General features: G+C 37.8%; 1 protein-coding gene across 1 annotated transcript in view; it reads right to left on the reverse strand.

The window, feature by feature from the left end:
- SPHKAP (SPHK1 interactor, AKAP domain containing) overlaps positions 1–14785 on the reverse strand; it is a 98666-nt gene that overhangs the window by 12866 nt on the left and 71015 nt on the right. The window contains exon 7 of the mRNA XM_065880184.1: positions 1078–1263. Coding sequence (XP_065736256.1) covers positions 1078–1263 — 186 coding nt within the window. The remainder of the gene's footprint in view (positions 1–1077; positions 1264–14785) is intronic.

Here is a 14785-nt window from a genome sequence, read left to right on the forward strand (position 1 = left end):
CCATTTTTAGGTTCTTGCAAAATGGAATGCATCCAATTTCACCAAACTCACTATATTTCCTCATACCTTCTCTATTTTCCAATGACGTCTCTTCAAGTAAGGTTTTCAAAGAGTGAGTGCTGGGATATCGTGTAATGGGACAGTCTTCTTCCGTCAGGAGTTCCATGAATAAGCAACTAAATCCCCTCATTTCAAATTCCTGTCTTGGTTTTCGTGTGGGGTACTGAATGTTTTCACTGATTGAAATCTGATGACTCAAACATTGCTCTGGAGGTAATTAACTGTATAAACTTATGCTAAGTCCAGAGATTCAAATTCTCTTTGCTTTCTATCTCTATAGGATAACATTTCCCACCAGTTTTTGAAATTTTAGATATATCACTTAACATTGTGAGATTTTCCTAAGTCTAAACAGACTGAACTGTCAGAAGTAAAATTTTCAAGGAGCCATACAGCCAGATGCATCGGAAGCCCATTTTCCAATTGGCCTTTCTGGAAAGTCTGTGGACTTGTTGGCCCAGTATCAAATAAGATTTTGGGTAGAAACATGAAGATTCTTTTCATTCTCACCTCACAAAGGACTAGTTTTTAGTTTATGTCTCCTGATTGGCTCAGGTCCTCCCAAATCTGATCTCTCTTTAGCACCTCTCTAGCTTTTCTAGAGCAACAATACAGAGGGCAGGCAGAGAAAGGGGAGGAACAGTCAGGCCAAACAACACAACACAGTATGGAAACGCCTCATGTAAACCCAGCCTGTCTTGCATCTGAAATACAAATGAACCAGAAAGAAAGTGTCAAACACACCAGGTGTAATAGCAGCTCTTCTTTAAAAACTCACAGTTGTCATCATTGAATGCACTAGCTGGAGCTTGCAGAGAAGGGAACACAGATGACTCTCAACCTTGGCCAAGCTAGTTGAAACCATAACTTGATATTAGATAGCTCTCAGCACAAATTATGACGGGCAGTCCTTCTTTTTTGCGCTATTAGGGACCCTTTGCAGAGAATGATTAAAATGCATTTCTGGAATCTGTGTTGAGACCTGTTTCCCTGGTAAGTCATTTAAAGAGCAGGTACCTCATGGATCGCTCACTGAGCTGCAGGAAGCTGCTGGTGTCATCTGGGTTTTCTTCCTCATTGGCGAGCTGGGACCAGCTGTCCGTGCTCTCTCCACTGCTGCCGGGAGGGTTGGAGAACTCATCGGGGGCTCTGCCTTCTGTTGAGACTTCAGCCTCTGGTACATCTCTGGCATCAGGGCTGTCACTGTAGACGGTAAGATATTACTAAGAGTGCAGGCACAAGACTGACCTTTTTAGGGGAACCTCACTGCATGCTCTGTTGAGCATGGATCTCTGCCATAGTCAGCAGGATGTCCTAGGACATAGATGGAATCTTTCTTTTCAGGATTACTCTCTACCTTTTGCCTTTTCAGGATTACTCTCCACCAGCTTTCTTATTTCTTCATTTGATCTCTTTCTACGGATTCCCTCCGTTCATTTAAAAAACATGTTGAAGCAACCTGGCCTGCATACATAAGAATTATTGAAGGGCAGTGGTGTTTAAAATAAAGATACCCAGAGCATCCTTCCCCTGAGATTACGATTCAGGGGTTCTGCAGGAAGGCCCAGAAACCTGCATTTTAAATAACCACCCCGGGTGATTCTAATGCAAGTTGTATGTGGACCATGTTGGGAGAACAACACCCAGCCCAGTTCTAGTGGTTTACCAAACCATTTTGCCTATAAATGCCTCTATATGTATTTTGCACTTGCAGCCACCTTTTTTTTTTTTTTTTTTTTACCCCATCCTCTCCCTCTGAAACCTCTGATTTGTATCAGCATCACTTTTCTGGATGAGCACCTTTTTATATCAAGCATTTAACCTTTGATCTGACAAGGTTTTTTCTTTGAAACCTTTCCTCGTTGGCTTCCCACGAATTTCTGCCTTTCTGGACACTCCATGCCTGGAACCTGGTTCTCTCTTTGTCCTTTAAACATAGTATAGCCAGCTCTGATTGATTCACTGCCCTCCTTTCCAGTCTGTCCCTACGCAGTCTCATCTATTTTGCCTGTGAAAATAGCTTCCAAATCTGAGCTTCAGGCAGGGCCCCTCTTCCTGATTCTGGGGCTCTTTTCCTCAGTTGGTCTTCGGAACATCTCCAATCTGTCTCACTAACATCTCAGAATCGACCTATATAAAACAAATTCTAATTGCCCTCCCGTCCTCTTCCTGTATTTCTTATTTCGTTGACTTTTCTGAGTGTCCGGGCTTAAAATCTTGCAGAAAACTTCTGATTTCTCCTTGACCTTTACATTCAATCATTTGCTATGCTTTTCAGTTCCATCTCTAAAGTTTCTCTCACATACTTATCTCTGTCTCTGTGCTCAGGTAGTTATGTTAATTGAGATCTTTCTAAATTTCTAGAATTTAGATTTGGAAGGAACCTCACAGATTTCCTGTAGATTGGGATGCCAAAGCCCAGTGAGGTGGAATGATTTACCTGAAGTTACAACAGGAGTTGGTACCAGACATCGGATCTCAAGTTTTGAGACTCCTGGGCACTGAAACTTGACTTCTTGCCTGGACTATATTGTGTCAGCCTCCTAACAGTTCAGCCGTGACTATTCTTCCTCTTTCAAAACCTTCTTCACACATATGCCAGGTTAATGTTAATTAACGTTCTCAAGGCATATATCTTTGGCTTTTCTTGTCAAAAACCTTCAAGAACTTCCTAAAGCTAAACTCTTTCCTTCACGGTCTTCCCTTGCCTATCCAGTTTTATCTGTATGACCCTAGTTCATTACTGAGTAAAACCAGACTCTCTGCTGCTCCTCAAATGTGCCATACATTTCCTGCCTCTTGACCTTTGCCCCGTTGCTTCCTCTGACCAAATGCTGGAGACCAGGGTGCTTTGAGCACTGTTCCTGCAGTCCAGTGCTGTAGCTTCCACTTCTACCATGTGTCGTCTATTCAACTTGGACAAGTTAATAAAACTTTCCAAGAAAAATAAGAATACTAACCTCATAATGGTTTTTGGAAGAAATAAGCTAGAAAATAAAATCATTTAATGCATTTATCTTAGTGCTTGTATGTAAGTATATATTATTCTTTATTAGTAAATTATATAATTCATTAACAATCATATGTCTAATAACATTCTTTCCTGATCCTTGTTTCTTACTGTTCCTTAGCCAAGATGCTCTCACGTCCCTGAAGTCGTCCTTAATCTCTCTCACTAGGGCCATCTCTCTCTTGAATGATCAAAGCAATTAGTCTGGCTTTCTTTCTTTTCGGTAGCACTTAATGCTTCCTAGTTTGCAGTCTAGTGTATATACCATACATTATTAAGAGCTTTTATACTTTTTTATGTATTTGGAGTAGAGCTGTGAACACATTAAATATTTTTTAGATGAATATGTTATTGTTAAAATTACCTAGCTTCATAAGTAGAACCATATTCAAATTTAGATAGCCCTACCTGTTAAGTCTTATGTAGAAAGATATGAGAAAGATCTTTCTTACAAGCTAATGGCATTCTGAATAACTACGGTATTGAGGTGTGGCAGTTTCTATCACACCCTACTGTTAACACTTGGTGAAAGCAGGTTTTTAATAAGCTTGACTTTCCATTTGTTTGCCTGGCACAGTGACACACACACACACACACACACACACACACACACACACAAGTGCTCTGGATTAGAGATCAGACCACTTCTTTTCTCACAGAGCAGCTTGCATTCATTCTCTGTGCCCCAATTCCCTACTGCACACTGCACCTGTAGTGAGGTTTGCACCACAGGAGAGGAGCCTCAAAATTATCATGCCTGGACACAGCTGCCTCTCTTTTTCTCCAGGGAGAGAAGGGAGAGAGAGAGACATGATGGAGCAGAGAGCACTTTGCTCTAGATTAGAAACACATTCAAATCTTTTCTGTGGAGAGGAGGAGATGTCACTACCCTGGAATGTAATTAAACAGCTCCAGGGAAATGAATCACTGTATCTCTTTAGAAGTCTCTATCTTCAGGGTTAGTATTTGATCAACCTTCATTCCAGGTGCCAGTGCTCTTTGCTCAGAAAGCCAAATGCACAGAAATGTGAACAGATTCATGGAGACTTTTCTCCATAGGCTCATCAAAAACTAATAGCACAAAGAGAAGGACATTAATGTTTGCAAACAAAAAGCAAGAGTGTATTTCTCAGTTGACAATGAAAAATATGGTAACTCGGTGAGTGGAGACTGGAATGCTTTTCTTGGCCCTTGTGCACTGGCTGTAGAGAGTAATGGCAGCTGCCAGTCCACACTGAGAGCTGTCCTCAGATTGGGAATTGCCTTGCCAGGGTTATACCCTGTCCCAGTGAGCACCCCAATGACCAGCTGACACAGAGATATAAAAGTCCACCCTTGCCTCAATTTGCACTAAACATGACAGACCATCCCAGCTTCAGGGTTTCCTATAGGATGCGCTGTGCCCTCAGGTACAAACATATTTGGGGGGGGGGACCATCTCCCTCTGTCCACTCTTGTCTTTCCTTCCTTCTTACCCATGTATGTACACTCTTCTCTGGCGAGCACTCCTTAACAAATTATATATATTTGCCTGAACTCTCCTTCTCAAGGTCTGTTCCCAGGAAATACAACTTAAGACACTTGATCACTTTTATGCAAAACACTTGATCGGTTACAGAAAGATCTACATAATTTTCCTCAATCTTAGAATTAGTACTGTTATCCTTTCTCCAAAAATGGTTGTACTTTTTACAATATTTGCTAAAATGAGTTCTAGTATAGAGTGTAGAGTTTCAAATGTAGATTTTTTTTGGTGTGATTAAATATCCCCTTGATATGTGAATGAATTACATAGGTAATAGCACACCAAATCTTGTCCCTAAGATTCCTTCTCAAAGTATCTGTACAGGTGCGGTTTTGAGGTGTGGCTGTTTCTAGTGTGATCTGTTGCTAACATTTGGTGAAAAGAGATCCTTAATAAGCTTGATTTTTCTTTCAAAAATGTTGAGATTTTTCTAAATTGGGCAGATAGAAAGGGGAAGAATGGATGTAGCCAAAGGAATATTCACTGAATTTAACTAAATTCAAATGAAAGATAAGTTAATTCGCTGATGACAAATAGAAACAATATACATATTCTCCAAAGTGGAAATGAGGCAAATACTCAGCACAAAGGGGAGGGCTCCTAAACCATTTGTTTACTTGGTTAAAAAATAATTTCCTGGACTAATTCCTTACTGAATTAGGACCTTATGTTATTAAAAAAATTCATTATAGTATATTCCTTACTAAATCAGAAGTTAAATCTCAATGATTGACATTAAACATCCAGCTTAAAAATGAATCTGTCAGTATATTTTATTTTATCTCAATTTCCCACTCTATTTACAGTAAATCTCATACTCCATGTCACATAACTAGGGATTCAGAATGAATAGTGATTATATCTAAAACACTAGTTTCCATTTTCTTTTGAGAGAAATTTATAGGTTTGTTCATTTTTCCCAGACTGAACCAGGAGGAAACAGAAAATAAAAACAGACCACTCACAAGCACTGAATTTGAGACTGTGATTAAAAATCTTCCAACAAACAAAAGCCCAGGACCAGATGGCTTCACAGGCGAATTCTATCAAACATTTAGAGAAGAGCTAACACCTATCCTTCTCAAATTCTTCCAAAATATAGCAGAGGGAGGAACACTCCCAAACTCATTCTATGAGGCCACCATCACCCCGAATCCAAAACCAGACAAAGATGTCACAAAGAAAACTACAGGCCAATATCACTGATGAACATAGATGCAAAAATCCTCACCAAAATCCTAGCAAACAGAATCCAACAGCACATTAAAAGGATCATACACCATGATCAAGTGGGTTTTATCACAGGAATGCAAGGATTCTTCAATATATGAAAATCAATCAATGTGATAAACCATATTAACAAATTGAAGGAGAAAAACCATATGATCATCTCAATAGATGCAGAAAAAGCTTTCCACAAAATTCAACACCCATTTATGATAAAAAACCTCCAGAAAGCAGGCATAGAGGGAACCTACCTCAACAAAATAAAGGCCATATATGAAAAACCCACAGCCAACATTGTTCTCAATGGTGAAAAACTGAAAACATTTCCACTAAGATCAGGAACAAGACAAGGTTGTTCACTCTCACCACTATTATTCAACATAGTTTTGGAAGTTTTAGCCACAGCAATCAGAGAAGAAAAAGAAATAAAAGGAATCCAAATCAGAAAAGAAGAATTAAACCTGTCCCTATTTGCAGATGACATGATGCTATACATAGAGAATCCTAAAGATGCTACCAGAAAACTAGTAGAGCCAATCAATGAACTTGTTAAAGTAGCAGGATACAAACTTAATGCACAGAAATCTCTTGCATTCCTATACACTAATGATGAAAAATCTGAAAGACAAATTAAGGAAACACTCCCATTTACCATTTTAACAAAAAGAATAAAATACCTAGGAAAAAACCTACCTAAGGAGACAGAAGACCTGTATGCAGAAAACTATAGACACTGATGAAAGAAATTAAAGATGGTACCAACAGATGGAGAGATATACCATGTTCTTGGATTGGAAGAATCAACATTGTGAAAATGACTCTACTACCCAAAGCAATCAACAGATTCAATGCAATCCCTATCAAACTACCAATGGCATTTTTCACAGAACTAGAACAAAAAAATTCACAATTTGTATGGAAACACAAAAGACCCCAAATAGCCAAAGCAATCTTGAGAAAGAAAAATGGAGTGGAGGACTCAGGCTCCCTGACTTCAACTATACTACAAAGCTGCAGTAATCAAAACAGTAGAGTGCTGGCACAAAAACAGAAGTATAGGTCAATGGAACAGGAGAGAATGCCCAGAGATAAACCCACACACATATGGTCACCTTATCTTTGATAAAGGAGGCAAGAATATACAATGGAGAAAAGATAACCTCTTCAATAAGTGGTGATGGGAAAACTGTAAAAGAATGAAATCAGAACACTCCCTAACACCATACACAAAGATAAACTCAAAATGGATTAAAGACTTAATGTAAGGCCAGACACTATCAAACTCTTAGAGGAAAGCAGAACACTCTATGACATAAATCACAGCAAGATCCTTTTGACCCACCTCCTAGAACAATGGAAATAAAAATAAACAAATGGGACCTGATGAAACTTAAAAGCTTTTGCACAGCAAAGGAAACCATAAACAAGACAAAAAGACAACCCTCAGAATGGGAGAAAATATTTGCAAATGAAGCAACTGACAAAGGAGTAATCAGAATTTACAAGCAGCTCATGCAGCTCAATATCAAAAATACAAACAACCCAATCCAAAAATGGGCAGAAGAACTAAATAGACATTTCTCCAAAGAAGATATAAGATTGCCAACATGCGCATGAAGGAATGCTCAACATCACTAATCATTAGAGAAATGCAAATCAAAACTACAGTGAGGTGTCACCTCACACCAGTCAGAATGGCCATCATCAAAAAATCGACAAACAATAAATGCTGGAGAGGGTGTGGAGAAAAGGGAACCCTCTTGCACTGTTGGTGGGAATGTAAATCGATACAGCCACTATGGAGAACAGTTTGGAGGTTTCTTAAAAAACTAAAAATAGAACTACCATATGACCCAGCAATCCCACTACTGGGCATATACCTTGAGAAAACCATAATTCAAAGAGAGTCACGTACCACAATGTTCATTGCAGCACTATTTACAATAGCCAGGACATGGAAGCATCTGTCCATCAACAAATGAATGGATAAAGAAGATGTGGCACATATATAGAGTGGAATATTACTCAGCCATAAAAATCAACGAAATTGAGTTATTTGTAGTGAGGTGGATGGACCTAGAGTCTGTCATACAGAGTGAAGTAAGTCAGAAGAGAAAAACAAATACTGTATGCTAACACATATATATGGAATCTAAGAAAAAAAATGTTCTGAAGAATGTAGAGACAGGACAGGAATAAAGATACAGACATAGAAAATAGACTTGAGGACATGGGGAGGGGGAAGGATAAGCTGGGACGAAGTGAGAGAGTGGCATAGGCTTATGTATACTACCAAATAGACAGCTAGTGGGAAGCAACCACATAGCCCAGGGAGATTAGCTCAGTGCTTTGTGACCACCTAGAAGGAGGGTGGGAGGGAGATGCAAGAGGAAGGGGATATGGGGATATATGTATACATATAGCTGATTCACTTTGTTGTACAGCAGAAACTAACACACCCATTGTAAAGCAATGATACACCAATAAAGATGTTAAACAAATAATAAAAAATAAAGGTAAATTTCTTTCCTAAGCACTTTAGCTGTATACACAAATTTTTATATGGTATGTTTTCCTTCTCATTCAATTAAAAATTTATTTAGATTTCCCTTGTGACATTCTTTGACCAACTTATAATTTAGAAATTTTTCAAATTTTTTGGGGTGTGGATTTCCCAGGCATCTTTTTGTTATTGATTTTTATTTTAATTCCACGTGGTCGGACAACATATTCTATATGAGTTTAATTCTTTTTAAATTTATTAAGACTTGTTTTATGGCCTAATGGTCCATCTTGGTGAATGTTTCAAGTGTACTTGAAAAAAAATGTATATTTTGCCGTTTGGTGGCATCCTTAATACATGTTGATTAGGTCAAGTTGATTGAGAATGTTACTCAAGTCTTGTAGTATATCCTTATTGACTTTCTGTCTACTATTCTATCAGTTACTGAGCGAAGAGTGTGAAATTTCCAACTGTAACTGTGGATTTGTCTATTTCTCCTTCCAGCTCGATCAGATTTTGTTTCATGTAGTTTGGAGTTCTATTATTTAGGTGATTACATATATACATTTTCCATGTCTTCGTGATGAATTGGCCCCTCTATCATTATAAAATATCCCTCTTTACTCCTGATAAAATTCCCCTGACAAAATTCCTTATCCTGAAGTTGATTCTATCTGATATTAATATAGCTAATCCATCATTCTTATGATATTTCTTTTTCCATTCTTTTACTTTTAACCTATCGGTTATTTTATATTGGAAACACATTTCTTATAGATGGTTTACGGTAGGGTTTTGCCTTTTTATTCAGCCTGACAATCTCTGCTTCTTATTGGAGTGTTTTGATCATTAAAAAATTAATGTAATTATCAATATGCCTGGGTTTAAATTATTATCTATTGGTCCCATTTATTCTTTGTTACTTCTTCCCTCTTTTCCTGCATTTCTCGGATTAACTAAGTAATTTCTACCATTCCATTTTATCTCCAGTATTGACTTATTGGCTTTTTGTTTTACTTTTTTAGTAGTTATCTCAGGGTTTACAGTGTGCATTGTCAATTTGTTACAGTCAATTTTCAGATTACATTACACAAATTCACTTAGAAAGGAAGACTTTTACACTTCCATTTCCTCTTCCTATCCTTTGTACCATAATTGACATGTATTTCAGTCCCTCATGTCATAATGCAATATTTCTTGTTTTAAATAATTATATCTTAAAGAAATTTTAAAATTAACAAAATATTTTGTATTTACTATTTGTGGGATTCTTTGTTTCTTTGTGTACATCCAAGTTCCAATCAGCATTATTTTCCTTCAGCCTAAGAACTTCCGCTAACATTTCTCATTGTGCAAATCTCCTATTGGCATATTCTCTAAAATTCTGTTGTATAAAAATTACTAGTTAGCTTTATTTTTTAAAATAGGCTTTATTTTTTTTCAAGCAGTTTTAGGTTAACAGTAAAGTTAAGCAGAAAGAACAGAGAGTTTCCATGTCCCCTGCCCACACACGTACATAATAGCCTCCCCCACTATCAACATCCTGTACCAGGTGCATTTGTCACAACTAATAAACCGAAATCAATGCACCATTTTCACCCAAAGTCCACCATTTACATTAGGGTTCACTTTGGTGTTGTACATTTTATGGATTTGGACAAATGTATAATGACATGTATCCACCATTATAGTATCATACAGAATAGATTCACTGCCTTAAAAATCCTCTGTGCTCTACCTAGTCATCCTTTCCTCCCTCCTAAACCCCTCGCAGCCACTGATCTTTTCACTGGCTCCACAGTTTTGCCTTTTCCCAGAACGTCATATAGTTGGAATCATATAGTATGTAGCTTTTTCAGATTGTATTCTTTCACTTAATAATGTGTATTTAAGTTTCCCCTATGTCTTTTCATGGCTTAATAGCTTATTTATTTTTAGTGCTGGATAACATTCCATTGTCTGGATGTTCCAGAGCTTATTCATCTATTGAACTACTCAAGGAGGTCTTGGTTGTTCCCAAGTTTTGGCAATTATGAATAAACCTGCTATGAAATCTTGTGTGCAGGTGTTTTGTGTGGACATACATTTTCAACTAATTTGGGTAAATACGAAGATCATATAGTAAGTAAGCTGGATCATATAGTATAGTAAGTAAGCTGGATCATATAGTAAGTAAGCTGGATCATATAATAAGAGTATGTTTATTTTTGTAAGAAACAGCCAGACTGTAATCCACAGTAGTGGTACCATTTTTGCATGCCCACCAGCAATGACTGTGAGTCCCTGTTAATTCACATACTCAACAGCATTTTGTGCTGTCAGCGTTTTGGATTTTGGCCATTCTCATAGATGTGTAATCGTATCTTATTTTTGTTTTAATTTTCAATTGCCTAATGACATATGATATTGAGCATCTTTTCATATGCTTAGTTGCCATCTGTATATCTTCTTTGATGGGGATTCTGTTCAAGTCTTTTGCCACAGTCCTTTGTCGGAGATGGTCTTGGGGAACATTTTCTCCCAGTCCACAGCTTGTCTTCTGGTCTCCTTGACAGTGTCTTTCACTGACAAGAAGTTTCTAATTTTAATGAAGTCCAGTTTATCAATTATTTCTATAGGTCATATCTTTGGTGTTGTATCTAAAAAGTCATTGCCAAAAGCAAGGTAACCTAAATTTTCTCTTATGTTCCTTTCTAAGAGTTGTATAGTTTTGCCTTTTACATGTAGGTCTATGATCTATTTTGAGTTAATTTTTGCTAATGGTGTTAGAGTTGTGTCTAGATTCATTCTTTGCGTGTGGATGTCCAGTTGTTCCAGCACTGTTTGTTGAAAAAACTATTTTCTGTTGTATTGTCTTTGATCTTTTACCAAAGATCAGTTGGCTATATTTGTGTGGGTCTATCTCTGAGCTCTGTATTCTGTTCCACTGACCTATTTATTTACCCTTTTACCAGTATCACAGTCTTGATTACTGTAAGCTTTGCAGTAAGTCTTGATGTCAGGTAGTGTCAGCCTGATTTTGTTTTTCTCCTTTAATATTCTGGTTATGCTGGGTCTTCTGCCTCTCTGCATAAACTTTAGAATCATTTTATCAACATCCACAAAATAAGTGGCTGGGATTTTGAAAGGGACTGCATTGAATCTGTAGTTCAGATTAAAAAGAATTGGCATCTTGCCAATATTGAGTCTTCCTATTCATGAATAGCTTTATTTTTTACTAGGTAAAAAGCACTAGGTTGGGAGTTTTTTTTTTTCCTTCAGCACAGTAAAGATGTCATTGTTTGTCTTTTAGTTTATATTTTTTTGTGGTAGAAAGCTGCAACTTTTATTTTTGTTCTCCAGTATGTAAGGTTTCTTCTTCCTTAGGTTGCTTTTAAGACTATTCCTTTATCACTGGTTTTTAATAATTTGATTGTGATGTACACTCATGTGGTTTTCTTTTTGTCTGTTCTGCTTAGACTTCATTGTACTTCCTGATTTATAAGTTTATCATTTTCATCAACTTTCATAATCATGTGTACTTTAAAATTTGAAGCATATTTATAATAGTTATTTAAAGTCTTAGTTGGTTAATTTCATCATCTCTGTAATTTCTAGGTATATTTATATTGAATAATTATTGTCTCAGTTATGGGTGACATTTTTCTGCTTCTTTGAATGTGTAAAATCTTTCAGCTTAACTGGACGTTAAGCTGAAAATTTATATTGCTGAGTGCTGAATTTTGTTGCCTTTCTTTAAAGACTATTGGACTCATTCTAGGTTAAATTAGCTTCAGTTCAGCCTGATTTTTCAATGCTTCTCTTCAAGTTTTGTTAGGGCAAGTTTAGATCAGTTTTTATTTTTCAGGGATAGTTGAGCCCTAATTCTACGGTATGATTTCTTTCAGGGTCTCTGCTAAATCCTGCATATGTTTAACATGGTTTCTCCACTGTGGCTGGTTGGAACTAAACGTTTCCTAGTCCTGTGTGAGCTTGTGGCATTGTTAGCTTACAGATTTCTAGCTTCATGGGGTTTCACCTATACATGCATGGCTTAGGGTTCAGTAACAGACTTGAGGGGAGCCCTCTACAGACTTCTGGAGTTCTTTCTCTGATAGCGCCCTCCAATCTCTGAATCTTCAGCTGAGTGACCACTGAGTTCTGCTCAGATTTGTCCCCTTTGTAATTCTGTCTGCAAAAGAAATCCAGGGGCTTCCCTGGTGGCGCAGTGGTTGAGAGTCCGCCTGCCGACCCAGAGTACGCGGGTTCGTGCCGGGGTCCGGGAAGATCCCACATGCCGCGGAGCGGCTGGGCCCGTGAGCCATGGTCGCTGAGCCTGCGCGTCCGGAGCCTGTGCTTCGCAACGGGAGAGGCCACAACAGTGAGAGGCCCGCGTACCGCAAAAAAAATAAAAAATAAAAATAAAAGGAAAAGGGAATCCAGGCAGAAAGTTGGACTATTATAAAGCTCATCATGTTTGTTTTCCTTATCTCAGAATGCTGCTTTTTGTGAAATGTCTGACAACAGTTGTTTCATATATTTTGTCCACTTTTCTAGTTATTTACAGAGGGAGAACAAGTTCAGCTTCAATTACTCCATCATGGGTGGAAACAGTAGTCCTTTCACATTTATCTTTTGTTATAGTTTTCTCTGCAGATATGCCATTAAAGTTTTGATTCCAATAATCTAATTTTAAATAATTATGTTTATATCTAGCAATGTTTAATTTCAATGATTATACTTATCTCTTGTAGTAATTAACTGACTTTTAACTTTACCTCATTCTATTTTTTTTTGCGGCACGCGGGCCTCTCACTGCTGTGGCCTCTCCCATTGCAGAGCACAGGCTCCGGACGTGCAGGCTCAGCAGCCATGGCTCACGGGCCCAGCCGCTCCGCGGCATGTGGGATCTTCCCAGACCGGGGCACGAACCCGCGTCCCCTGCATCAGCAGGCGGACTCTCAACCACTGCGCCAGCAGGGAAGCCCAAATCTACCTCATTCTATTTTGATTGCAGTTTTTCCCACTCCTGTTTTGTATACCTTAATTTTTCAAATATTTAAAATATGTTATATTCTGTATCTGAGCATCCCCACATCTGCAATCTTTGCTAACGCTAATTCTACTTTGATATTTGTGAGTCTTTCTTATAGTGCCTTGATTCCTGTGTATCTTGAAATTTGAAGTTTTGAGCCTATATTTGATAGGCATTATCTATCGAAATCCTTTGAGACTTGGGATTAAATATCAAGAGATTTATTTTTGCCTCTGCCAAGGTCTCACAGTGTTGTTAACCTAAGATTGCTTTAAGGTAATTTACCAGTTTGTGGTTTCCTACATCATGCAGATGGTGCAAATTAGAACCCCAAACATGCATTAAGGCAAGCTGTGTTTATAAATGCTCAGGGGACTTTCTCTTCTACTCTGAGCTCTACTCAGAAAGATATGTTTTCTTATCACGTCCTTTTTCTGGTGGGTGGACTAGTTTCTAGCTAGAACACCATAATGCTAGAGATACAAGTCCTTCGATTCAATTCTTCATTTTGTCGGCACCCTTTGTCTCTTCCTTTAGGTCTCGTCTCAAATATCAACATCCTGTCTTAAGTGGCCACTTCCCCCAAAAGGTAACTCTCTACCACATTACTCTTTTTATTCTCCTCTCATCACACTCTACATCACACACTTTTTCCAAAGGGTTTTTCCATGCATCTTGTCTGTCTCTCGCACTGGTGTGTAGGAGCCATGGAAACAGACACTAAATCTCTATTTTCTTCTGTGCTTGCAGCCCCAAAGGCAGTGTGTATCACAGGTGAGCATGCAAATATTTGTTGGATGAATAATTATTTTTCTTGAAGCAAATATAAATGAATACACAACATAAAATATATTTCTAAAAAATTTATGTTAGGTCTGTGAGTGCAACATGTGAATACTCAAAATTCTCAGTTTGGTGTTTATACCTTGTGGTCTCAAATTATCAAAAAGTTAGGTAATTGCTTTTCAAAAATCTCAGAGAAGGTGGCTGAGTTAAGAACACATGGCTGCTCACCAGTAGGATAATATTTTCCCCCAAATCAAGAACTGGGTTATCCTAAATCACCCTTAAGCTCTTTATAATTGATATAATTTGGTACCTGGACAAATGTGCCAGCCTAAAATACAATAGGTATTTCTATTTGGGCCTGCCATGATGAATTCTGAATTCTGTTTCAAATAACAAAAAAGTAAGAATGTGATTTTTATTTCATCATTTGAGATTTTATGAAGTTTTTAGTAAGAATTATGAACATGTCCCTCAGAGAATAGCCTAAAAATATCTTCAGGACATGACACCTCCCCACTTCCAAACAATCAATAGTGCCTGTATCATTTCCCTCCCTCTTGTGTATAAGAGGGTAGGAAGTCTTTCACAGGGAATTGAGTTCCATGTTTAGCTATTTTGACATGTCAAATCCCCTGATAACAACTCTGAGCTTAGAAA

This window comes from Phocoena phocoena, chromosome 7 (assembly GCF_963924675.1).
Source record: "Phocoena phocoena chromosome 7, mPhoPho1.1, whole genome shotgun sequence".
NCBI classification, from domain to species: domain Eukaryota; kingdom Metazoa; phylum Chordata; class Mammalia; order Artiodactyla; family Phocoenidae; genus Phocoena; species Phocoena phocoena.